Consider the following 27,229-nt stretch of genomic DNA (forward strand, 5'->3'; position numbering starts at 1 on the left):
ATGGTGCTATCTGACAGTGTTTCGCTGCTATTCAAAAGGTTTTTAGTGCCTAAATATTCAGAACTAGTCTGTCTCTCTCCTTCTTCTTAATCTGTCTGAGTCTGGAATTTCATCTGAAATATGTCCACCATGGATGACCTTGCTTGTATTTAAAATACTGGTGGCATAGCTTTTAGAATCACAATAACACTGAACACAATAACACAATATGGCAAACTAACAGATGAGTGGTGGGACGCAATTCAATCCATGACACCTATTCTTCAAAATGTTATCCATAACAATGATATCCCTAATTCTACATCCTTTTCTGAGTTTGACTTGAATTTCTGTTTCAACCATTTAAAAATTATCTTCAGCGAAATTTTGCTTGCATGTGACATGAATGATATTGTTCAATGATTTCCACATTTTGTTGGATCAACTTTCTTTTGATTGGGCACAAATATGGGCCTCTTCTACTCGATTGGTCAGATTACAGTCTTTAAAATGTCTTGACATAGACATGTGAGCACCTCAAGCACTGCATCAGTTTGTTGAAAGATTTCAATTTGTATTCTTTCAGTTCCCGGATCCTTGTTTTTCACCAATACTTTCAGTGCAATTTGGACTGCTTCCTTCTGTACCATCAGTTTTGGTCATATGGTACCTCTTAAAACAGTTGAAAATCAACCAATTCTTTCTTGTACAGTTAACTTTATATATTCCTTCCATTTTATTTTAATGTTTCCTGCATCACCCAATCTTTTGTCTGTAGAATCCTTCAATATTGTAAATTGAGGCTTGGATAAGGTTAGTACACAACAGCAAATCATTTCACCAACCAGCAATTTAAGAAAATATTAGAGCCTATTATATAATTTGGTTTTCATTTGGAAGATTTGGGACTGACTACAGAATCAAGAACTTGCTTTAGATTGGATGTTATCATGAAGCAAAACAATTCAATGATTTAGTATTTTAATGAATCCTATCTTCAGGGAAGGGAGATAAGAAGGAGGATAAAGCCTAACTTAGTAAAAAAAAAAATACCTGTCAGTCATTTTTTTCCAAGAAAGGGAGGATGTTTGGTATACTTTGAGTGATACAACCTGGCTATTTTCTGTACTTAGGCAGAACTATGGAGTGAACTTGCTTAGTCTCATTTTATCTTGGCCTCAGAGTAACGTTGTCTAAGACTGCTCTCGTGTCCCATAAGAGTCATTGACTTGTTCTGAGAGCTGAATATCAGAGGCTTCTCTTTTTTCTTCCTTGCTTAGAAGGACCTGTTTGTGTGGCACTGTGGGATAATGCGTCAGACTGCAAAGTCATTTGAACTGCAAAGTAAATCATGAATGATGAAGTTAAATTTGATGAGTTGGTCAGGGAAAGCTTCTTGAAGGCATGACTTCAAAGCTCCCTTATTCTGTTGATAGAAAACTGTCTACATAGAGAAGGACTGATGAGGGTGCAGAGCAAGGAAGAACACAGAGCCTGTGTAGAACATTCCTGTCATAGGGAAACAGCAAGTTTGAAGAAAGAAACACCTTATGGTACTTAAAACATATCATGAAAATCTATCAGTAGCCTTGTCTTTTTGCAATGTAACGCCCAAAACTTTGACAGTATGGTGGCGGTGCTGGTGGTGGTGGTGTGCTGTGGAGTCGGTTCTGACTCACAGTGACCCTGCATTGGGTTTCCCAGGCTGTAAATCTTTATGGGAACAGAAAGCCTCATCTTTCTTCCATGAAATGGCTGGTAGTTTCAAACTGCTGACCTTGAGGTTAGCAGCCCAACTCATAACCACTGTATTACCAGAGCTCCTTTTGTCAGTGTGGAGTAACCAGAATCTCATGCTGTGAGGAAATATTTCAAAAAGCCCTTGTTGTTATTGTTAAGTGCCATCAAGTCAATTCAGACCCATAGCAACCCTGTGTAGGGTTTCCAAGGAGCAGTTGGTGAGCTTGAACCACCGACTTTGCAGTTCAAATGACTTTGCAGTCTGACGCATTATCCCACAGTGCCACACCAGGACAAAAAGCCCTAGCTGATCATTATATGCCATCAGTGCCCCTCACCACTTCTATGCTCCCCTCACAGATTTGTGTGTTAGTAAAAAAGTACTACTATAAAATCATAGAAAGCTTTATTAAACAATAATATCAAAAAATTGGAAGCTATTGTTTCTTGATATATACTCCATCTGGGTATACATGCTTCAAAGGTGATACTTTCATCTCTCTAACCCATCACAGGATTCTGTTCTCTTCAATTTATACAATGTGAGTACAGCAGTTTTGGTATCCTCAAGGGACTCAAATCATGTTCCTTTTAAATGTTCTTTGAGCTGTTATCCTAGGTGTAATTTCCTTTGCTCTTTTAAAACCACAAAGAAAAAATGGATAAATGGGTAAGATCAAGACTGTAGGGTATATGGTGTAAGGTCTCCCAATGAAATACTTATAGGCTGGCCCTTACTTCCCTTGAAGAGTGAGAAGGTACATTGTTTTGATGGACAAAAAATTCCTGTCAAACTTTCTTGTTCTGTTCTCACCAATGCAGTTTTTCATTGTCTTAAAACATTTTCATAGCAAGTCCCCATGATCATCATGTGTGTTTTTTATAAGAAAAATCTATCAAGATTATTCCATTGGAATCCCAAAATATTGTTGTCATAGCCTTCTGAGTTGAGCTGACCTCTCTGCCTTCAATTTAACTGCACTACCAAATCCCCTCAGAAGCCACTGTTTTGATTGGACCTTCTTTTGAAGGCACCATAGTGAGACAGGAGTCCTGTTGTGGTGCTATAGGATAAGTACTGGACTGTTAACTACAAGGTCTTCAGTTCAAATCCATCAGCCACTTCTTGGAAATACTATATAGGGTTATTATGAGTCAGAACCAACTTCATGGCACTCAACAATAACAACAACTAACAAGACTAAGACAAGTGTATTGCTGAGAGAACTTATCTGCAGCCAGCCACTGATCACAAAGTCATGTTTAAGCATGTTTTGTTTGGAATATACTAATACATATATGAACTGGAACACTAATAGACATACTTTTTTGCTTAACCTCATGTAAGGTTTATGTGGAAAATCCAATACAAATCAATATTTTAATGTGGACCTATATATCATATGGAGTCCTGGTGTGGTGCTGTGGGTTAATGTGCCAGACCGCAAAGCTGTCTGAATTGCAAGGTCAGCAGTTCAAGCTCACCAGCTCCTCCTCAGAAACCCTATACAGGGTCGTTATGGGTCAGAATTGACTCGACGGCACTTAACAACACTTAACAACATATATTGTATGGTCTTCTGGTGTGGTGCTGTGTATTAGCACTGGACTGTGAACCATCAAGGTCAGCAGTTCAAATCCACCAGCTGGTCCTTGGAAACCTTATATAGGGTCACTATGAGTTGGAACCAACTCAACAGCACTTAATAACAATGACATATATATAAAACAAAATTATTTATCCACATGGATTTTGCCAGTATGCACAGAGGTAGATGACATTAAGAATTCTGGTGTGCCACTGTGAGATAAGCACAAGACTGCTAACCGCAAGGTCAGTGGTTCAAGCCCACAGTTGCTCCTCGCAAACCCCATACAGTGTCACTTTGAGTCAGAACTGACTCAACGGCACTTAACAACAACAAAGATGACCTATAGAAGGGTATTAGTGACAAATGAGCTGTTATCCTAGGTGTAATTTCCTTTGCTCTTTTGAAACCACATAGATTCTAGTGATTTTTCCAGACCATATAGCATACAACATATTTGACCTAAATACCTATTTCCATTTAACTGTGAAGAATTCATGTTGCTGTTGTTATCATTGTTGTTGTTAGGTGCACAACAGAACTGTGCACAACAGAACAAAACACTGCTTGGTCCTGTGCCATCCCCTAAGTTGTTGTAATGCTAGAGCCCATTGCTGCTGCCACTGTGCCAATCCATCTCATTCGGGGTTGTCCATTTTTTCACTGACCCTCCTCTCTCCTAAGTATGATTTCATTCTCCAGGGACTGGTCCCTCCTGATAATATGTACACTGTATGAGCAGTGAAGTTTCACCATCCTAGCTTCAAAGGAGCATTCTGGTTGTACTTCTTCCAACATAGATTTATGTGTTATTCTGGAAATCCATGATACTTTTAATATTCTCCAACACCATAACTCAAATTCCGATGATAAGGTTATTATCATCCAGTTTGCCTATCAATATACAGATGACTAGTTTGACTACTATAACTAGGTTGAAGGCAGCATTCTTACCAGCTGAGTTAGCATACTAACAGGGAAAATTATAAACAATAATAAGCAGTCTTATGGTCAATGAGCTAATGATGGACTAAACAACATGTATGAACTTTCACAGTTATTTCTTAGGAATAATTGCTCTTACTTATGGTTGTATGCAGTGCTTCTACTCTTGCTACAAAGACAATCACATAGACTATTAGACCTTGGCGGTATCTGAAATTATGCACTTAATTTAAAATATATCTCCCAGTCTGCCTTGCATATCTAACACATCCAGGCCTACCACAGATAAGGGTTTTTCTACATGCTAAACTTTTTGGACTTTACTTAAAGAATGCACAAGGAGTCTCAGCTCTTTAATTGATGCAACCATATTTAGTGTCACTGAAATAAGTGTGATAACAGCCTGATCGTGCAAAGCTTGACATGAAGAAAACACCTGCCTGGTGTTAATAAGATACATGAATTTCAGACAACAGAAAACCAAAGAAAATTACCACTTTGTCTGTCTCGATAAAATACCAACAGAGTTCTCTATTTATTTCATTATATTAAAAAGTTTATTTGAATTACTATGAAAAGTGAACAGAAAATCATATGGATTATTGGCTTATGTTGGTGAGGGGTTTTAAAACATAGCAGATTCTTTATAGGTACTAGCAGTTTACTAAAGCACATTTAAAGTAAAAAAGGTATCTATTATTCTGGATAGTCATTATATCACTAAGCTAAGTGGGAAATAAATTTCTAGTCTCTTGGTAGGACTGGATATGTCCAACATTAATTTAAACACACACACACACACCTGTCTCAAGATTCATATCCTCAGTAGAAAAAAAATTCAAAGTTTCTGTCAATTTCCATTCTTTTTATCTCTAAGAGAAAGTCTTTTAAAATATCAAAAGCATTATTACAAAGACAACTGAAAATCCATGGCTTCTCTTTCTTTACTGTTCAGAAGAACAGTAAGAGTATCTATCCCCCAACAGATTCAGAGCATTATTAAACTTAAAAGAACAAGAATGTCTGTGATGTCAAATTTAAGCAAGATTTCCAGAACCCCAATCATATGTTCTTAATTTGGGGGAAGCACAGTCTAGTCCCTGTTTTTGTCTGCTTATTTGTTTGTTTGTTTAACATACATGGGACAAACTCTTTGTTAGACTTTCTTTTTCCTAGGAGACATGTTTACACATCATTTTTAGGAAGTGTAGTTTTATCTTATTTCCTTCCTAGTTATTTTATTTATTTATGTGTTTGTTTCTTTTAATATCCTAGCTTGCACACCAAAAGGATAGCTAATATTCATGTATGCTGTTGTTGTTATTGAGTGCTGTTGAGTCAGTTCCAACTCATGGGGACCCTATATAGGGTATCTGAGGAGAGGCTGATGGGTTTGAACCCCTGACCTTGCAGTCCAATACATTATCCTGCAGTGTCACACCAGGACTTTGTACTCATGTATAGGCAGCATTTAAGTGACTCGGACAAATAGATTCATAAACTGTAAGAACAGTTGAAATCCGTGATATTGTAAAAACTTAACTTGAACACCTACACTTAAACTCATATTGCATTGAACTAGTAGCCAGAACTGTTAATAGACCAGCTGAAGAGATTTGCAGTTTCATAGGATAAGCATGTTAATAATTTCAATACTTTCACAATAATATCACTTTTGAACTTCCCAATATCAATATGGGAAAAGAAGAGATATATAATTACAAACTCACTACCATCAAGTTCCCCAGAGCAGCTGGTGGATTTCAATCACTGACCTTGTATTTAGCAGTCTAGCACCTAACCTACAGTACTACCAGCCCTCCTTGGTATAGAATTACAGAAGGTTTTATTTTTATCCTCATTTTTTAAATGAATAAATTGGGAATCAAACATCATGCTACAAAGTATATGCAGGTAATCAACCCTAGAAAAATTAAGAATCTGGCATTCTATACTTTGTTGAGTTTATGGCATTAACTATTATGAAAACCTCCTACTTTTGTTCACAATGACCCCTATTGTCAGGCTTATCTCTGGACTGCCCCATGTCCACATCAGGTTGTTTTTTTTTTCTGTTTCTGACCTTTGTATCTATATATCCCCCACAGCCTCCATACTTTCTTATATTAGCTCTATTGCTCTTGCATATCCAAACACTACTTTCAAGCTCCTGCTTATATTCTACCACCTTCAGGAAGTCTTCTTGTCCCCACGGCTCTTTAAGTCACACTTCTTTCTTAACTAATACCACATTTAGAGGATCTTAGTTTTCAATTTCTTAAGTGTTTCATTTATGTTCCTCTTACTACCTCAGCTAAACTATAAGCTCCTGCAAACAGAGATCATTTTTTTTTATATATATAAATTTGCTGCACTACTGGACTGGGTGTACAAGTGGTTGGTAAATACCTGTTAGTTATTTGATCTGTCTTGAGGAGCCAGTACTGAAACATAGTTCGTCCTACCGTGTTTGTATTTCTAACCTTGTGACTTATAAGTTAGTCTTGATAATCACTTATCAAATTGTAACAAGTTTTATTATAGTTGTTTGGTTTTGTTTTTAAAATATATCTCTACAGCAAATGTCTCTTGTATTGATTTCTAATGGTCAGTGAAGCCCAAGCATATGACCTAGGGAATCAAACCAAGTACTGATGCCTGATGGATTTCCTGAATTGAACAGGCATTTGGCCCATATATCAGTATTGAGAACAGGAAGAGGAGACTTTATGCAGTGATTGCTTTTCTACAGAATTGCATTAGCATCACCCATTCTGTTAGTCATAATTTCTCACTAGATCAGGAATATCTATTAATGGTAGTTCCTGTGGTACAGCATATGAAAATGCATTCCATTATTCATTATAAATGCTGCTGATCAAGCATATTATCATTACAAACTTAATTTTTAGGAAAGAAATATTCAGGCAAAAATAACACACTTTAGAGTCATTGCGTTAAGAAAAAGACAGTATATAACAACTTGAATCTTCTGGAATAAAAGCATTTTGCTTAAGTAACTAGCCACTTTTGTTTCTATTTTAAGGTGAATTTGGAGAAGTCTGTAGTGGGCGTTTGAAGACACCAGGAAAAAGAGAGATCCCTGTTGCCATCAAAACTTTGAAGGTTGGCCACATGGACCGCCAGAGAAGAGATTTTCTAAGAGAAGCTAGTATCATGGGTCAATTTGACCACCCAAACATTATTCGCCTTGAAGGTGTTGTCACTAAAAGTAAGTAACTATTTACCTTCATTATGGGTTTATATATTTGCCTCAGCACTTCAAAAGAGGAGAGAGAAGGAAAAACAGAGCTTAGTAATAATGCCGTTGTTATTAAGTGCTGTCAATCGATTCTGACCCATAGCGACCCTGTATAGGGTTTCCAAGGAGCAGCTGGTGAGTTTGAACCGCCAGCTTTAGTGTTCAAATGGTTTTGCAGTCTGGTGCATTAGTCCACAGCCCACAGCGCCACACCAGTCCTGGTATGGTGCTGCAGGATCATGCACTTAACAGTCTAAAATTTTTTTTTTCCTTTTATTCAACTGCAAAATTATATATATATATGTTTTGTTTTGTTTTTGCTACTTTGCATTTTGTTCCGTATCATGTCCTATGCTAGAAATATTGAAATGATGTGAAAACAAACCAGGACTAATTTGAACTACAGCTGGACTCTGTTGTGTGATGGTGATATTTCATTAGTTGCAACTTTTTTGGGGTGATCTGCAGTTTGAAAATGAAGACCTCAAAAAGAAAATGTAAAACTGTTGTTGTTTATTGGTTTTTGATCTTGCCATTTTTATTTAAAACCATCTCCCCTCCATGATTCCTTATGAAAGCTGCACCAAATCATCTGCCTGTGGTTTTGTTTTTGTTTCTATTTTTTTGTTGTTTTTTCTTGATACTTATTAAAATAGTAGGTTTTATTGCAGGGTTTTTTTCTGTTTGTTTGTTTATATAGGTTGTGAATGATGCTTTTTTATGTTTATTAATCTCAGATTCACTTATAAATAAACTTGATAATGGAAACAGACAATAAATAAATAAATAAATAAATGAATGAATGAATGAATGAATGACCCTGGCATGTTGAAGGGTCTTTCCCCACAAAGAGCAGCAGCATCTGGTGAAACTGCAGACCCCATGACACCTTACTCATCACCGTGGGGAGTGCTGTCTCGTCTAATGACCGCCATTGGAAACCCTGTCTAGCTGACAAGGTCATTCCAGCCCCAGCTCTGAACCCAGAGCATCAACCCTTACAAAAAGTGAGCTGGTGGGAGAGGCTGTGTAACACAAAGTGCATATGACCTCAGCCCTGCAGTCCTTTGCAGTGAGGTAGGGCAGATGGGCAGCCCCGGGGTCATGTAGGGTCACTGATGCTTGCTGGAGGCCCAGCTGGTGTGTGGCTTTGCCATACTGGTGGCCCTGGGTCCTGTTCCCCCTGCAATGCCTCTGCCCCCTGGAGGCCCCATGTCTAGTGGATGATCTAGGTTGATCTGAACCTCAAGTTAGGTGGTTCAAACTTATCAGCCACTCCTTGGAAATTCTATATAGGATTACTATGAGTTGTAACCAACTCTACAGTATTTAACAACAATACAACAATACCATAGTCATTAAAGAAACAACTTAATTCAAATAGCATCTTTTGGTACCATCTGTCAAGGTCTTGATTAGACTATCACATTATCAGAGTTTGCATGGATCACCAAATAGGAGCTCTGGTAGTGTAGTGGTTACAAATCAGGCTGCGAACTGCAAAGTCAGCAGTTCGAAAGTACCAGCTGTTCTGTGGGAGAAAGATGAAGGTTTCTGCTCCCGTAAAGATTTACAGCCTTGGAAACCCTGTACAGGGTCGCTATGAGGCAGAACCAACTCCACGGCACATAACCACTATCACCAATTTGGTTTGAAGTAATAAATCAAGACAAAAGATTAATGATTTTTTTTTCTAATTTCTGTAAGCTGGTCACTTGTAATGCTGCCTAAGTGTCAATATTCATGTTATTGTAAGTGCCATAGAATCTCGTCCAACTCATAGCAACCCTATGTACAACAGAACAAAATACCCAGTCCTGTGCCATTCTCACAATTGCTATTTTCTTGAGCCCATTGTTGCTGCCACTATGCCAATCCATCTCGTCGGGGATCTCCCTTTTTTTTTTTTTTTTTTGCATCCCTCCACATTACCAGGCATAATGTCCTTCTCCAGGGACTGGTTCCTACTGATAATAAGACCAAAGTATGAGAGACGAAGTCTGGTCGCATTGGCTTTTACAGAGCATTCTGGTTTTACTTCTTATAACACAGATTTGTGTGTTCTTCTGGCAGTACATGCTATATTTAATAATCTTCTCTAACATCATAAATAAATGTATCAATTTTTCAGTGCCATTCCTTACTCATTGTCCAACTTTCACATGTACATGAGGCTGTTGAAAATAATCCTGACTTGGGTCAGATACACCTTAGTCCTTAAACTGACATATTTGCTCTTGTACACTTTAAAGAGGTCTTGTGCAGCAGATTTGCCCATGCAATACATCCTTGATTTCCTGACTGATGCTTCCATGAGTGTTGGTTGTATATCCAAGCAAAATGAAGCCTTTGACTGCTTCAATCCTTTCTCCATTTATCATGCTATTATTTATTGCTCTTGTGGTAAGTATTTTTGTTTTCTTTATATTGAGATGAAGCCTATGCTGAAGGCCGTGGTCTTTGATCTTTATCAGTAACTATTTTAAGTCCTCTTTGTTTTCAGTAAGCAATGTTGAATCATCTACATATCATAGGTTGTTAATGAGTCTTTTTCCAATCCTGATTCCACATTCTTTCTTCATATAATCCAGTTTCCCAAATTATTTGCTCAGCATAGATATTGAATAACTATTGTGATTAAGGTCATTCATTTTAAATATTTTTTTAAAATCCAGAGTTAGACATGTACTCTAAAAAATAGATTGTTATATATTTAATTTTACTTGAATAATTATAGCGCATAAAATTTTGCAGTATTCTTATTTAAGTCACAAATAAATTTTAACACATAAAACTCAATAAGGAATGACATAAAAATCATTTAAATCTCTGAAATGTTTCATAAAACTAAAATTTTCCTAGAACTTTTAATGGAGATTGAAATTTTATGTCCTATTTAGAAATAAAAATCATACTAAAGACATGTTGGAGTCCTGGTGTGGTGCTGTAGGATAAGCACTGGGCTTCAGATTGAACCTAAAGGTTGGTGGTTCAAAGTCACTAGCTACTCCTTTAAAACCCAATACAGGGTCACTATGAGTTGGAACCAACTGGACGGTACTTAACACCAACAACAAAATCATGTAAGTGACGTGTTTGAAATTACTAAGAATTTTTCAACGTGTTGCCTAAAGAGGAGCAGTCATGCTAATTTGAAGGACAGAAACAGGGTTTTTGGTGAAAGCAAAAAAAAAAACACAATTATTTTAATGGCTTTACTGAAGCATCCAATAGTTACATCTAATCTAAAAGGGAGACCATTGGATCTCTACTTAGTTCTATGTATATGACCACCAAATTCAAGTCCTTTATCCATTTCTTTAAAACAAATCAAGAAAGGACAAGAAAAGAAATTGCATTGCTATTCTTATAAAACTGGGAAAATATAGAGTAGACACCATTAATATCACACATAAGTAAAACTTTACTGAAGATAATCTAAAAACATTTGTAGAAGTATATTGACAGGAAGCTGTCAAAAATTCAAGCCTAATTCAGAAGAGGACGTGGAATAAGGGATATCATTGTTGACATCAGATGGATCTTGGTTGAAAGCAGAGAATACCAGAAAGATGTTTAATTTTGTTTTATTGACTATACAAAGCTTTAGACTGTGTGGATCATATCAAACTACTAATAACAATTAGAATAATGGGAATATTAGAACACTTAACTGTGCTTATGCAGAATCTGTACATAGACCAAGAGACAGTCATTCAAACAGAACAAGGGGATACTGAGTGGTCTAAAGTCAGAAAAGATGTGTGTAAGTCTTATATGTTTTCATCATACCTATTCAATCTGCATACAGAGCAAATAATCAAAAAACAAAATAGACTATATGAAAAATGTAGTATCACAATTGGATGTAAGCTCATTAAACAACCTGTGATATGTAGATTCCACAACCTTGCTTGCTAAAAGCAAAGAGAGCTTGAAACACTTAATGATGAAGATTAGAGACTACAGCCTTCAGCATGGATTACTCTTTAACGGAAAGAAAAGCAACAAGGAGTCACAACTGAACAAACAAACAAACAAAAAAAACCAAACATGTCATGGTAGACAGAGGAGAGACTGAAGTTATCAAGGGTTTCATTCATTTGGATCCATAAACAATGCTCATGGAAGTAACATCGTCTGCAGAAGACGTCTCTAATGTCTTTGAGGACTGAAATGCACTTTACTGAAGCCATGCTATTTTAAATGTATGACATTTTATAAGGAAATCAGGAGAATTATTGATGCATTTGAATTATGATGGTAGCAAAGAATATTGACTATTTCATGGCCTGCTAGAAGAACAAAGTTGTCTTTTAAGAAGTACAGCTGGAATGTTCCTTAATAGAGAGGATGGTCAGACTTCGTCTCATATACTTTGGACATGTTATTAAGGGGGAACCAGATTTTGGAGAAGGTCATCAGGCTTGATGAAGCAGAGGGTCAGTGAAAAAAAAAGACCTCCAAAGAGATGGATTGACACAGTGACTGCAAAAATTGACTCAAACAGAACAATTGTGAGGATGTTGCAGGACAAGGTAGTGTTTTGTTCTGTTATACGTAGGGTTTCTAAGAGTCACAATCAGCTATGTGGCACCTATAAGGTGGCAATAATTATTATAGTTTTAAGTTGTAATAGTGAGCCCCATGTAAGTGTGGTGTGGTACTATCTAGGTTGGTGGTAGGGATGGGGAAGGAATCATTCCTGCAATAATAATTGGATGTATTTATACTGTTATCTTCTTGACTCAAGTGCCATGGGATCATTAAGAGAAAGGCAATAAAAAAAATGAATGTCTCATTCCCATAAATACGTTGTAATTGTTCCAAGATTGCCCTTTAGTAGCTAAGAGATAGCTAGCAATTAATGCTCCCTAAGGAAGATCCTATTACATAAAGATAATACTGATGAAGATAAAGATGCAGCACAGGTTTATGCAGGCAAGTCTGTAGAGTATCCTGTGGTTCTGAGAAATAAATACCTAGACTTTCAGTTGAAAGTAATGTAAAATTATAGATCAAAATCTTCATGAGATCCTTTTATAAATTTTTGATACACATACTTTTGTGTCTTTTGTAGGTTTTATCGCTGAGAGATAATTATTATAAAGTTTCTGGGAACATTTTCACTCTCTTGCATATTTGGGAATATAACTACTTTTATTTTAAACTTGAAAGTAAAATAATTAAGAGCTGTATTATATAAAAAGTATGTCTGATAAAAGATGAACCTATTTATTTGATACACATCACAATTTCACTAACCTGTTAAGATACATCTGATATAAAAAGATTAATTAGTACATACCTTTTCTCCAAAAATCTAATAGAAACTGTAAAATAGGTTAGAGAACAGATTTGTAGACATTAACAGAAGGATCAGTAGAAATTTGTAATGGATAATGTACATAGCAGTGCCATTCATTACATGACAAAAAGAAAAAAAGTGCTAATCTTCAATAAAAAGATAAAAATTATGATTTAATAAAAAAGTAATGTGTTGTTGTTGCTGTTGTATGCCATTGAGTTGGTTCTGACTCGTAGCGACCCTGTATAGGGTTTCAAGGAGGGGCTGGTAAATTTGAACAGCCAACCTTGTAGATCAAACAGAACTTTCAGTCCAGTGCATTATCCCACATTACCAAGGTGGTGGGGTTATGTGCCATGGAATTGGTTCCGACTCATAGTGACCCTGTATAGGGTTTCCGAGGCTGCACATCTTTATGAGAGCAGAAAGCCTCATCTTTCTCCTATGGAACCACTGGAAATTTAGAATTGCTAACCATGAGGTTAGCAGTCCAACTCATAATCAATATGCTATCAGAGCTCCTTACAGCACCATAATACAAGTAAATTTAGACCAGCCCACAGCCTCAAGGTCGGTGGTTCAAATCTACCAGCCACTCCTGGGAAACCCTATACAGGGTCACTATGAGTCCGAACTGCCTGGATGGCACTTCACAACAACAGCAACAACCATGTCTCAAATCCTAAATTTATTAAGGACTCATAGAAGCCAATCAAGAGATCAAATAAACCCCCAAACATGCTTCATTCATCATAGAATATTCCTAATGATTCTGTTTGACAGTTGAGAAGCCGTAATAAAAAGTGCTGGATCTGTTCAAACTCTCCAGACTATTGCAGATTCCTTTCAGAGAGTTTTGTTGGATCCACATGAAATCTAAGTAAGACAAGTGATTCAAGTCAATAAATGTACCTCTTCTCCAGTCTCAAAACTGCATTCTTTTTGTCAATTAATACATCCCCAGGACTTTAGCTATACCTGTGATCACCAACCAGTATGATATTTGCCTTCTTCACCTTGTCATATGTATCCACAGGGCGTTGGGCAAGTCATTAAACTTCTTTAGACTGCAGAGTTTCCCTCTGCACAATAGATTGTCTAGTTTAGGTTGGACTACAAAGCTATGAAGGTCATATGTATCTCTGATCGTTTGCAATTCCCTTCATTTGCCAAAAGCGAGAGAAAACATAATCAGCATAATGTTTGTGAGGAAAATGTGTGCTGTTGATAACATATCACTTAGCCTCTCATCTTATAACTTATATTCACATGGAAAATCTAAGAAGAAGGAGAGGATCAGGGTTGGGGGTTGGAGGGGTGGAGTATGCCTTCAATGACGTTTATGTTTTACAACCTGTAAATATATTAGAAGAGTATAAATTTTTTCAGTGACTAAAATCAATGATATTTTGAATGTATGGAATATAAACTATAGGATGTAGAATATTCTGTTTAACTATACTAATGCTAGAAATTTGATTGATAGTTGTTTTGTTTTGCTTTCTTCAATTCAGCTACTCTTCGAGCTAAGATACATAAGAGTGTTTTTTTCCCCTCAAGAAACATTTACTGAGTACTAACTAACTGTCAGGTAGTTTGGTTGATTAATAATTGTTGTTGTTATTAAGTGCCTTGGAGTCGGTTCCGACTCATAGGGACCCTGCACAGGGTTTCCCAGGCTGTCAATCTTTACGGGAGTAGAACGCCTCATCTTTCTCCCGCAGAACCGCTGGTAGTTTTGAACTGCTGACCTTGCAGTTCACAGCCCGATTTGTAACCACTATGCTACCAGAGCTCCTTAGAGAACTAGAAAAGAAGGGTTGAGTACACATAAGAAGTCCATGCACTGTTTGTGATAGCACACTATGAGCAACAAACAAGTGAGTCAATACAGTGTGGCATGTGCTAATGTGCTATTCTTGTACTGATATGTACTAGTATTATCTCCTCATTCATTCAGTTCAAAAGTATTTACCAAGTACCCTCTTGTTGTTGTTAAATGCCATTGGATTGGTTCTGACTCATAGCCACTTTGTATAAGGTTTCCAAAAAGTGGCTGGTAGGTTTGAACCACCAACCTTGCAGTTAGCAGTCCAGTACCACACCAGGACTCCTGAATACACACTAGTTTCCAGTATTATAGTAGTAGGGGAGTGGGGGGAGCATTTTAGCCTACTGGTCAGACTAAAGTATAAATATAAATATAATTTTAAGTAAAAAGCAAACACTTGCGGGGGTAAGCCATACCAAAGTTTAGTATGAGAATACTCTAGGCAAAGGAAACAAGTTCAGAATCTTGTAATCAGTCAGAATTTGGCATGTATGGGGATCATCAGAAAAACTACAACATAATAATAACTGCACAGAATACATATTGAAAGGAAAAAATTAAGATGCAGATAAAACAGTAACAAAGCTTATTATACTGATCTAAGTGAAAATTAATGATAGTATAGACTAAATAATTAAAGAAAAAAGAAGAGAATACATTCAAGAGCTATTTCCCAGATAAATTAAGAGGCTTTAGTGACTTCTTGGTTGGGTATGTGGGGTAGTTTCAGGTGACTTCCAGTTTCTGCTTTCATAACTAGGAAGATGGAAGGGAAAGTCTGGAGAAATAACTGGCTTGGAGAAAAAATAATGAATTCTGACTTGCAGTGGTTTGGGTGCTTTAAAAGACTTCCAGAAGGCCTTTGGAGCTGGGATAGGAATCTGAGGAGCATATGCAGATAAAGAAATACTCACCAGATGGATAGTGTTTGGTAGTTGAAATCATAAGGAGGATGAGATTGCCCAGAAAGCAGACCTAAGCTTATGAAAGGCATAGAAATAACAACTTAAAATGGAAAGGACAGATTTTGAAGAATGAGGAAGAGACCAATGGAATAAAATGAATTTGGAAGCCAAGTAAAATAAGGTTTGTGAGGTATCTGTTATATAGAGCAATTAGGAGAGCACAGCCCACTGCCGGGTTCTGTAAGAATGGAGGCCAGGTTTAATGGGGTGTGAGCATGCTACAACCAGACTGATCATTCTTAAAATGCAAATTAGATTGTGTTGATCTCATTTTAAGATTCCAAATACATTCTCTCAGTTGTTCATTCATTCATGTAACACTTAAGTGTCTAGCTACTATGCACCAAGCATTTTTCTAAGCATTTCTGGGTCAAGTCCCTGTTCACTTCTTCTGCCTTTATCCTTGATCATTCTTCTTAAGTTCTAGATTACATTCATGGTAAGTAACAAAAGCAGCTCCAAATATGCTCTGATTTATCCCATATTTCTCTGCCTTTTCAAGATCTCCACAGAGTTGCAAGAAAACATACCATCTTGGCCTTAAATTGGTAGATAGACTGATAAGTATGATATGAAAAAGGTGGAAGCATCTAAAAGCCTCAGCTTCATTTGCAGTTGTTGTTATGTGCCATCGAGTCAGTACTGAGTCATAGTGACCCTCTGCACAACTGAACAAAACACTCCAATCTCACAATCATTGCTACACTTGAGCCCATTGCTGCTGCCAGTGTGAAAGTTCATCACCTTGAGGGTCCTCATCATTGTCACTAACCCTCCACTTTACCAAACATGATACCCTTTAACAGGGACCGGTCCCTACACTTTACCAAACATGATGATCCCTCCTGATAATATGTCTGAAATATGAGATGAAGTCTGGCCATCCTGGCTTCCAAGGAGCATTCTGGCTGTATTTCTTCCAACATAGATTTGTTTGTTCTTTTGGCAGTACCTGGTACTTTTAATATTTTCCTCCAACGTTATAACTCAAGTATATCACTACAGTCTTCCTTATTCACTGTCCAACTTTCATATGCATATGAAGTGACTGAAAGTACCATGGCTTCGGTCAGGCACACCTTAGTTCTCAAACTGCTTTTGAACATTTTAAAGAGAGAGGTCTTGTGCAGCAGATTTGCCCAATGCAATATATCATTTGATTTCTTGACCACTGCTTCATGAGTGTTGATGCTTGATCCAAGCAAAATGAAGTCTTTGAAAACTTTAATCTTTTCTCCATTTACATGGATGCTATTTATTGATTCAGTTATGAGGATTTTTGTTTTCTTTACATTAAGGTTCAACCCATACCAAAAAGGCTTTGATCTTCATCAATATTTTAAGTCTGCTTCACTTTCAGCAAGCAAGGTTGTATCATCTGCATATTGCAGGTTGTTAATGAGTCTTCCTCCAATACTGATGCCATGTTCTTCTTCATATAATCCAGTTTCTCACATTATTTGCTCAGCATACAAATTGAATAAGTATGGTGAAAGAATATAAACCTGACACACACGTTTCCTGGTTTTAAGCTATTTCATCTTCCCTTGTTTTGTTCGAACAACTGCCTCTTGATTTATGTACAGGTTTCTCATGAGCACAATAAAGTGTTTCAGAATATTCATTCTCTGAAATGTTGTTCAAAGCTTGTCATGAGTCACATAATTGAAAGCCTTTGCATAATCAATAAAGCATGGGTAAACATCTTTCTGGTATTCTCTTCTTTCAGCCAAAATCTATCAGGGGTGATATCCCTCGTTTAATGTCCTCTTCTGAATCCAGTTTGAACCTCTGGAAGTTCTCTGTAAATGTATGGGTGTAGCCAGTTTTCAATTGTCTTTAGCAATATTTTACCTGAATGCAATATTACTATCATCTGCAGTTACCAGTCTTTTATTTCCTCACTATGTAAGAGGCAAGATCATTGGCTAATGTGGTAGATGCAAGGTTTGAGGAGTTAGCAAAGGTTTGAAGTAGCTCCACAGACTAATAGAAAAGAAAGCTGACCAGAAATAATTAGAAATATTGTGGAAATCATGAGGACACAAGAGAACCCAGAGAGATCATGACAGAAGTTGCTACCCCAAGATTACTATTAATCAATGAGGGAAAGAGTGATTTTATGAGAATAGAAGTGAAAATGAGAATAGAAGAAGCCAGGGAATAATTTCCTCAGAAATAATCCACATTCTTATTCCTGGGGATACTAACATGGAACACTTGGTAAAGATGGTTTCTACTGGATTACTCCAATATATGGCTACTTTTCCCATTTATGTTGTTGTTGTTAGGTGACATATGAGTCTGTTCCAACTCATAGTGACATGAGTCTGTTCCCACTCATAGTGATCCTATGCACAAAAAAGCAAAGAAAAGTATGAGAGACTATAAAAAGAGAAGAAATAATGATTTAATGCATTTTCTTTATTTTCCTAACATTTTTAATATTTACTATTTGCTGTTGAAATAATGATGAATTACACTTGTACAATCTCTGGAGTTTCAGTGGATTCTGAGAAATTTACTGGAAAGTATTTACCATTTGGAATTATAATGTGTACATAATGATACATAGAAAACAAACCAAGTGTGACTTTAACAAACTGTAACAAGATGACATAACCTAGTGATCCTGTGTATCACACTGTTCACAACATCACTGAGGCTAACTGGGGTCACCAATCTCTTTTCTTCCTACCAGAGTACACTTCCCTGCTTAAAGCAGAGAATAAACTTCTATATTCAGGAGGAATTGATTCTTGCCCCATCAGTGTTTATATATCCTGATTTCTTCAAGGTCATTCGCAATAATCACTTCCCTAGATTCTCTCCACTCCCTAAACCATCCTACTAACTGTTGAGTCTACTCTAAAAAGGAATAACAGCTTTAGAAATTATAGTAACAATGTGTTCAGTATAAAAGTAGCAATGTAAACTGTAAGCACTAAGAGAGAAAAGTAACTAGAAATATAACTAGAAATATGTATAATGTTTCATTGTAAATACTCTAAACTTGAATTTAAAAATCTAGAGAGTGAAATCTTACTAATTTACAAAAATAAAATTTATTTTCAAATCATTCATGATACAGTATATTCTGCATGAACAATTTGATAATACTTAATTTGGTAGAATCTGTCTATAGTCAAAACCATATTATAAGTATGAATTTGCATCTATGAATTCAGGAGAATATGAACCAACCTGACAGACTAAATATAGTGTTGCTCTTATACAGTCGAGTCGGTTCCAACCAATAGCGACCCTGCATAGGGTTTCCTAGGAATGGCTGGTAAGGTTGCCGTTCAAACCAATTTTGCAATCCAGCGCGTTTACCCACAAAGCCACACCAGGACTTCAAGATTAAATATAGCATGAAACCCTATACAGGGTCGCTATGGGTCGGAACCGACTCGATGGCACATAACAACAACAACAACAAGGTAATCAGTTATTCCTAGGTAAACGTTCCCAAGTTTCTGATGTTCTTCTGTAGTGGAAGTGGTAGTTATGTGTCATCAAGTCGATTCTGAATCATAGCGACCCTGTATAGGATTTCCAAGGCTGTAAATCATTACCGAACAAGAAAGCTTTATTTCTCCTGAGGAGTACTTGGTATACTTCAACTGCTGACATTTTGGTTAGCAACCCAACATGTAATCCACTAAGCCACAAAAGCTCCTTGATGTCTTAGAGCTGGATAAAGACTAGTAGAGACTTTAATCATTAAAAATGATTATGTACTCCGTCTATCTGTGATTTCTAAAACAAAAAACAAAACATGAAATTACGCAAGGTCCTTGTTTAATATCATAATAAGTATTTGAATGTTTTGTTGTTGTGATTATTATAACTGTTGGAATATGTTACTGTGAATTTTCTTAAATATTTATTTTGAAATATTTTCAGCTTTCCAGAAAGTTGTGAAAATAATAGAGTTCCCAGATGTCCTTTACCAGGTTTCTCTTAATGTTAGCATATTATATAACAACAGGACTCTTATCCAAAAAAGATACAGTACTATTTGAGAAGGTGATAGTGGATCAGTGGTAGAATTGTCGCCTTCCTTGTAGGAGACCTGGGTTCGATTCCAGCCAATGCAGCTCAAGCACAGTTAGCACCCATCCATTAATGGAATGTATCAGTGTTTGCTATGATGCTGAACAGGTTTCAGGGAGCTTCCTGATTAAGTCGAAGTAGGGACAAAGGCCTGGTAATCTATAAAATCAGTCTTTGAAACCTTATATATTACAATGCTCTAGTCCTGTTGTGCAAATAGTCCCCAACTGGGGGGCCTACTCAATGTAATAAACTACAGATTTTTATTCAGATTTCACCAGTTTTTCTACTAATGTCTTTTGCCTGTTCCAAGATCCAAAGCAAGTTTTCACAGGAATTTGGTTGTTCTGTCTCCTTCCCAATGCCATTGAGCAACACTATAGGACAAGGTAGAACTGCTCCTTAGGGTTTTTGAGACTATAATTCTTTACTAGGGCAGACAGCCTCGTCTTTCTCCTGAGGAATGGCTGGTAAGTTTCAAATACTGACCTATTAGTTAGTAGCCAATTCTTAACAGCTTGTGCCTCCTGGGTTCCTTGTTGTTGTTGTTGTTGTTGTTAAGTGCCATCGAGTTGATTCCGACCCATAGCGACTCTGTATGGGGTTACCAAGGAGCAGCTGGTGAGCTTGAACCACCAACCTTGCAGTTCAAAGGACTTTGCAGTCTGATGCATTAGCACACAGCGCCACATCCTGGGCTCCTTAGTGCCATACAATCAGTAACAGTTCTTCAGTTGTTTCTTGTCTTGCCTGCTCTCAATAATTTTAAAGAGTACTGGTTATTTATTTCATAAAATGTGTGTTTATGATTTTCCTCATGATTTTAGATTGCAGCTATACAGTTTTTGCAATAACATCATAAGCATGATGTACCCCTCTTATCATTTCAAAGGATACATGGTGTCCACATGCTTATTTCTGGGCCTATTAACACTTGGCAAAGATGGTTTCTACTGGGTTACGCCAATATAAGGTTACTTTTCCCACTTATGTTGTTGTTTGGTACCATCAAGTCAGTTCCAACTCATAGTGATCCTTTGTACAACAGAATGAAACATCGCCTGGTTCCGTGTCATCCTCAAAATAGTTGTTATGTTTGAACCACTCGTTGCTGCCACTGTGTCAACCAGATTGTTGGAGGTTTTCCTCTTTTTCATTGAATCTCCACTTTACAAAGCATAATATCCTTCTCCAGGGACTAATCCTTCCTGACTACATATCCAAAGAACAAGAGACAAAGTCTCACCATTCTTACTTCTAAGGAGCTTTTGACTGTATTCCTTCCAAAACAGATTTGTTTGTTTTTCTGACAGCTCATAGTTCTTCCAATATTCTTCTCCAACACCATAATTCAAATGCATCAATTCTTCTGTGGCTTTCCTGATTCATTGTCCAACTTTCACATGCATATGAAGCTATTGAAAATGCCATGGCTTGAGTCAAGTACATCTTAGTTCCCAAACTGACATCCTTGCTCTTTAACACTTTGTCTAATATAATAAATCCTGCTTCCATTATTTGATTGTGGATCCAAGCAAAATGAAGTCTTTGAAAACTTCAATCTTTTCTCCATTTATCATGATGTTATTTTTCAAACCAATTGTGAGGATTTTTCTTTTCTTAACATTGAGGTGCAATCCATACTGAAAACTATAGTCTTTGATATTCATCAGTAAGTATTTCAAACCCTGTTCACTCCCAGCAACCTAGGTTGATTCATCTGCATATCACAGGTTATTAATGAGTCTTCCTCCAATCCTGATGCAATGTTCTTCTTTGTATAATCTAGTTTCTTGGATTTTTTGCACAGCATACAGGTTGAATACATATGGTAAAAGAACACAACCCAGGCACACACCTTTCCTGATTTTAAACCATTCAATGTCCCCTTGTTCTGCTCAAATGACTATATCTTGATCTATGTACAGGTTCCTCATGAGTCCAATTAAGTGTTCTAGAATACTCATTCTTCACAATGTTATCCATTGCTTGTTATGATCCATACAATAGAATGTCTTTGCATAGTCAGCAAAGCACAGGTAACATCTTTATGATATTCTCTGCTTTTCCCAAGATCTATCCGATATCAGCATTGATATCTTTTTCTCCACATGCTTTTTCTGAATCTGGTTGGAATTTCTGGCAGTTCGCTGTAGTGATACAACCATTTTTGATGAGTCATGCTGCTAACATCAAGGTCAGAAGTTTGAAACTATGAGCCATTTCATGGGAGAAAGATGAGGCTTTCTGCTCCTGTAAAGATTTTTATTTTACTCACTGTACAGGGTTGCTGAGTCAGAACCAATTCCACTGCATATAACCAACACCATCACAGTAAAAATTTTGCTTGCATGTGATATTAATGGTATTGTTCAATGATTTCTGCATTCCACCGTGTCACCTTTCTTGAGAATGGGCACAAATGTATATCTCTTACATTGGTTGGCCAGGTATCTTTCTTCCAAATTTCTAATCGTAGGCAACTGTGCATCTCCAGTATTGTGTAAGTTTATCAAAACATTTCAATTTGTATTCCATCATTTCCTGGAGGCTTATTTCCTGCTAATGTCTTCAGTTCAGCTTGGACTTTTTCCTTCAATATCATCAGTTGTTGATCATATGTTATCTCTTGAAATGGTTGAGCATCAACCAATTCTTTTTGGTATAGTAACGGTCTCTTCTTTTCATCTTCTTTTGATGGTTTCTGCATTATTGAATATTGTGTTAATGGTAGTGGTGGTGGTTGTGTACCATGGAGTCAGTTCCAACTCATAGCAATCCTGTATTGGGTTTCCAGGACTGTAGACCTTTACAGGAGCATAAAGCCTCTTCTTTCTCCCACGGAGCAGCTGGTAGATTCGATATGATGACTTTGCAGTTACAGCCCAACTCATAACCCACTACACTACTTTCCCCTTAGAATCATTCAATAGTGCAGTTTAGGCTTGACTTTTTTCTCTAGTTCTTTTGGCTTGAGAAATGCTGAGCATGTTTTTCCCTTTGGGTTTTCTAACTCCAGGTTTTTGCACATTTCACTGTAATACTTTAATGTATCTTCTTGAATTGCCCTTTGAAATGTTCTGTTGCTAACCTCAGGGTCAACAGTTTGAAACTACCAGCTGTTCTGTGGAAGAAAGATGAGACTTTCTGCTCCCATAAAGATTTACAGCCTTGGAAACCCTGTGCAAGGTTGCTGTGAGTTGGAAACGACTCCATGGCACATAATCACCACCACCATGCTCAAGAGCAAGTTTCACAGTCTCTTCTAACTCCATGACACCTAACAACAACAACAATCACTAATAATTTTGAGCATCTCTTCGTGTTATTTGCTAGCTATATATCTTCTTTGGTGAAATGAGTCTTAATTGCATTTTTTTCTTAATGTTTAGTTTTGAAAGGTTTGTATATTTTCTGGATACAGTTTTTGTCAGATATGAGATTTGTAGGAGTTTTCCCAGTTTGTAGCTTGTTATTTCATTCTTTGAACAATGTCTTTTGCAAAACAGATATTATAATTTTTATAAAATCCAATTTATTTTTTTCTTTTATGATTTGTACTTTGGTGTGGTATCTAAAAGTCTACACTTAATCTATGGTGACAAGAATTTATCTTACATTGTCTTCCAGATGTTTTCTAAGCTTTATTTTATATATAGGTGTATAGCTTGGATCAAGGTTCATTTTTTTGCATGGAAAATTTCAGTACCGTTTATTTAATCACTGTTTTGTTTTGTTTTTAATATAAAGTTGTTCTTCCTCATTTTTAAGTTGCCTTCTTTACTTAAAATACTTTCATATACTTTCTTTTTTTCACAAGACAAAATTCAAGCTTTATTATAGACCTTCAAAAGTCCGTTTGATTGGCCCCTGGTCGCAAGCTATCATAGCCTTATATCCTCCCTTCTCTCTTTGCTTAGTTTTTATTAACTATGAATATTTGAAAAAACAAAACAGCATATCATGCTGTTTCCTACTTAAAATATTTTATCATACTTAACCCTCTTTCTAAAAGCTATCCACATTGCCAAACCCAATCTTCATCACTTGTAAGTGAGTGAACTCTATTCATAATGGATAATTCCGCTTATGTATAATTTCTTATCCTGACTACTGGAGTCCTGGTGTGGTGCTGTGGGTTAATGTGCTAGACTGCACTATCAGTTTGAACTACAAGGTCGGTGGTTCAAGCTCACCAGCCACTCTTTGGTTACCCTATACAGGGTCGCTATGGGTCGGAACAGATTTGACAGCACTTAACAACAACAAATTCTCTGTACTGGGTTTAAGTACTCCTGTTTCCACATTACGTTTAGCATGTTGTGCTATAATTTCCCATTTATGTGTATGAGCCAAATATCTATTTTTTGCTAAGCCCTCACCCATTACATTAAAACCTCAATACGCCTTATATATGTCCCCCAGTTTCTCAGAATCAGTTTAATAGCTGCAGCAATACCACATCTATGATGTCTTCTGCTCCTGTTGCAGCTCCCTCTCATTGCCTGTTACACTCCTTTAGAGGCTCCACCTAAGCCAACCATTACCCCTCAACAGGACAGTTATTGCTACAATTTAGGCATTTGTGTGGGGTCTTTGGAGCTTCACAGTTTGGCTGGGTGCTATACGATGTGAAGCGAGGAGGTAGATATCCCTACTTACTTAGTTACTCAGTCTGTCAGTTGAGTATCCTAGCTACTCTCTTGTACTCAGAACGCCTAAATTCTCTCTAGAACAGTTTCTGTTTTTTAATGACCCATACTTTCCTAATGTTAAGAAAACTCAGAAACCCTATACAGGATAGCTATGAATCCAACCAAATGAACTCAATGACACTTAACAACAACATATACGGCGTAATATTTTTATTTATTTATTTACATTTGATTAAGAGGAAAAACCTTTTGTTAAATCGTGATGAGGGCTTGAGGATGACATGATCTGTCAGGAGAGACTATTTCATTCGCTGTATGCCTAGCATAATGCTGAGCACACAGCAAACATTAAATATATAGACAAGGAAGAGTGACCAAAAAAAAAGTGAAAGAGGGGGAATACTAAAAGAAAAAAAAAAAAAATGATAAGGAAGTACAGGAAACAAAACACCTAATATTTCGAGGACCTCAAAGCCTATGTGCCGTGGAGTCGGTTCTGACTGATAGTGACCCTGTACACCGTTTCTGAGGTTGTAAATCTTTACGCTGGTAAGGAGCTCTGGTAGCGTAGTGGTTACGAATCGAGCTGTGAACCTCAGGGTCAGCAGTTCGAAACTACCAGCTGTTCCGTGGGAGAACGATGAGGCTTTTTGCTCCCATAAAGATTTACAGCCTCGGAAACCCTGTACAGGGTCGCTATGAGTAGGAACCAACTCCACGGCATCTAACAACAATAGCAAATCTTTACACTGGCAGTTTCGAACTTCTGACCCTAAGGTTATTCAGCCCGATCCGTAACCACTGCACACCAGACGTCTTAGCGCTGTCTGATGTCAGTCACGTTTACATGAACTTGGCAGCTTTACTCATACTTTTATGATTTCTCCATCCTTTGGCCATCAATCATATTTTATTTCTTTTCTGAAATATTTGCTATCTACCTTATTATTATTTATATACATATATTTTTCTATCTTAGACCAGAATCAACTTGAGAGTAGAACCATGGCTAATTCATACTTACATTCTGCCAAATTACAAGTCTAAATCTTATATATTACAACACTCAATCCCAAATTTGGAACAAATAAAGAAATAAACTATTGTATTCATAAGCCTGAGAAATAAAGGTCCACTCATGATGGAGATACAAACAGCATGATGTGACTTTATTGACATTTTTATTAGGTTACATCAATCACTGAAAGTGTATTTATTCATTTTCCACTCATCACAAATGTCAAACTAAAGACATCAGTGTATTTTTTTTTCCCTTTTCATTTATACGTAATAGCTATTTCAGGATGTTTAGACCTGAAAATAATGCATTGACCTTTCTCCTGAACATTAATGGCATGATTTTTTTGATACAAGTTTGGTTTTCATCTTGGCATAGCTATATATTATATGAGACACACTATTGTACTTGGTACAGCAGTCTATAAATACAACAGGCCATATAGTGCCTCTGTAACTGTGTCATTATTTCATATACCCAATCACTGACATCTTTCATTACCCCTACAATGAAAGTATGCAAAAATGTCTTCCATTAGCTACAGTTTCTGTGATTTAATTATTTATTTAATATTGTAGTAAAAGCACTGGATTGCAAACTGCACAGTCAGGAGTTCAAACCTATCAACCACTCCTTGGCAATCTTAAACAGGGTTGCTATGAGTTGGAACCAACTCAATGGCACTTTATAACAACAGTATCTCATTCCAAGAAATTCTGGGGTTTCTGTTTCTTAGGGTAGACAGGCCTGAGCAGGAAGTACTAGGATGCTGGCAGAATTTAAACAAAGAGACACGCTGCTAAAAGAGAGGGAGAACCAAGGCTGAGCTTACTGAAATTTCTTAATAGCTTGTTTCCCAACAAATGGAGAAGTGGATTATTTCTTTAAAGGGTGGTTTTAATTAATATTATTTTCACAGTTTTAGTAAGTTTGTTTTAAAAAGGAACAAAATACAAAATTAAATTTAGTCAATTCTGTTATTATAAATTTATTCTACATGAATTAAATAATTTTTTGTATATTATAGGGCTGATTAGTAACAGACTTAGAAAAATATTTCACAAACTACTTCCAAGAAGAAAATCTAGAGGACTGTCTATATCAAATGATGAAAGTTTTACTTAATACTGCATTCAGATAATCACTGTTTGAATAATATGTAACAAATACATGAATTCTTATAACCAAAATAACACTACAAGTTCTTGGTTACATTTTTCAGACTTTAGGTGTAGCTAATGAGACCCCCTCCATTTCAATCTAATTACTTATCCATTCTTCTTACTAATTTTTAAAGCTTGAAACTAGCCTGGAAATCAGGAATAAGAAACAAGTCAGTAGGGAAACATATTAGAATGGGGCACATCTCTTTTTAAATCAAGCCTAAATCTCTTCTGTGGATTACAAAGAACCTGGTTGCAAATTTAATGTAATAGGAAACTTTTTTTTTTTTTGGTGTTAAAGATTTCTCCTTTATGGAAACACACACACACATTCTCTTTAAAAAAATTCTCTCTTTAAAAAAAAATAATACATCATTCAGAGACATTCTAAGACTATCTACTTTCTGTAATTTGGAACTTTGATAAGTCAATGATGGAAAGACAATCCAAATTCAAATGATAACTCATGTGCATAGGCATTAGAAGTAGGTTATATATATAACTAGTAGCAAGTACTAGTTATGTAGTTTTTTAAATGTTGCCAAAAAGCAATTGTACATTTATGTAGAACTAATAAAATAAAATCCTCACCCCTGGACCAACAAACACCATTCTTATCAATTGAGAAGAGATTGAAGTTGTCAAGGACTTCATTCTTCTTGGATCAACTATCAACACTCACAGAAGCAGCAGTCAAGAGATCAGACGACGTATT

At 36.6% G+C, this 27,229-nt stretch overlaps 1 protein-coding gene across 1 annotated transcript in view; it reads left to right on the forward strand.

Moving 5' to 3' along the window:
- The window catches only part of EPHA6 (EPH receptor A6), an 837,864-nt gene that overhangs the window by 507,833 nt on the left and 302,802 nt on the right, over positions 1–27,229 (forward strand). Inside the window, exon 9 of the mRNA XM_006868630.1 lies at positions 7,300–7,485. Coding sequence (XP_006868692.1) covers positions 7,300–7,485 — 186 coding nt within the window. The remainder of the gene's footprint in view (positions 1–7,299; positions 7,486–27,229) is intronic.

The sequence above is a fragment of the Chrysochloris asiatica genome, unplaced genomic scaffold (genome assembly GCF_000296735.1).
Source record: "Chrysochloris asiatica unplaced genomic scaffold, ChrAsi1.0 scaffold00120, whole genome shotgun sequence".
NCBI lineage: Eukaryota > Metazoa > Chordata > Mammalia > Afrosoricida > Chrysochloridae > Chrysochloris > Chrysochloris asiatica.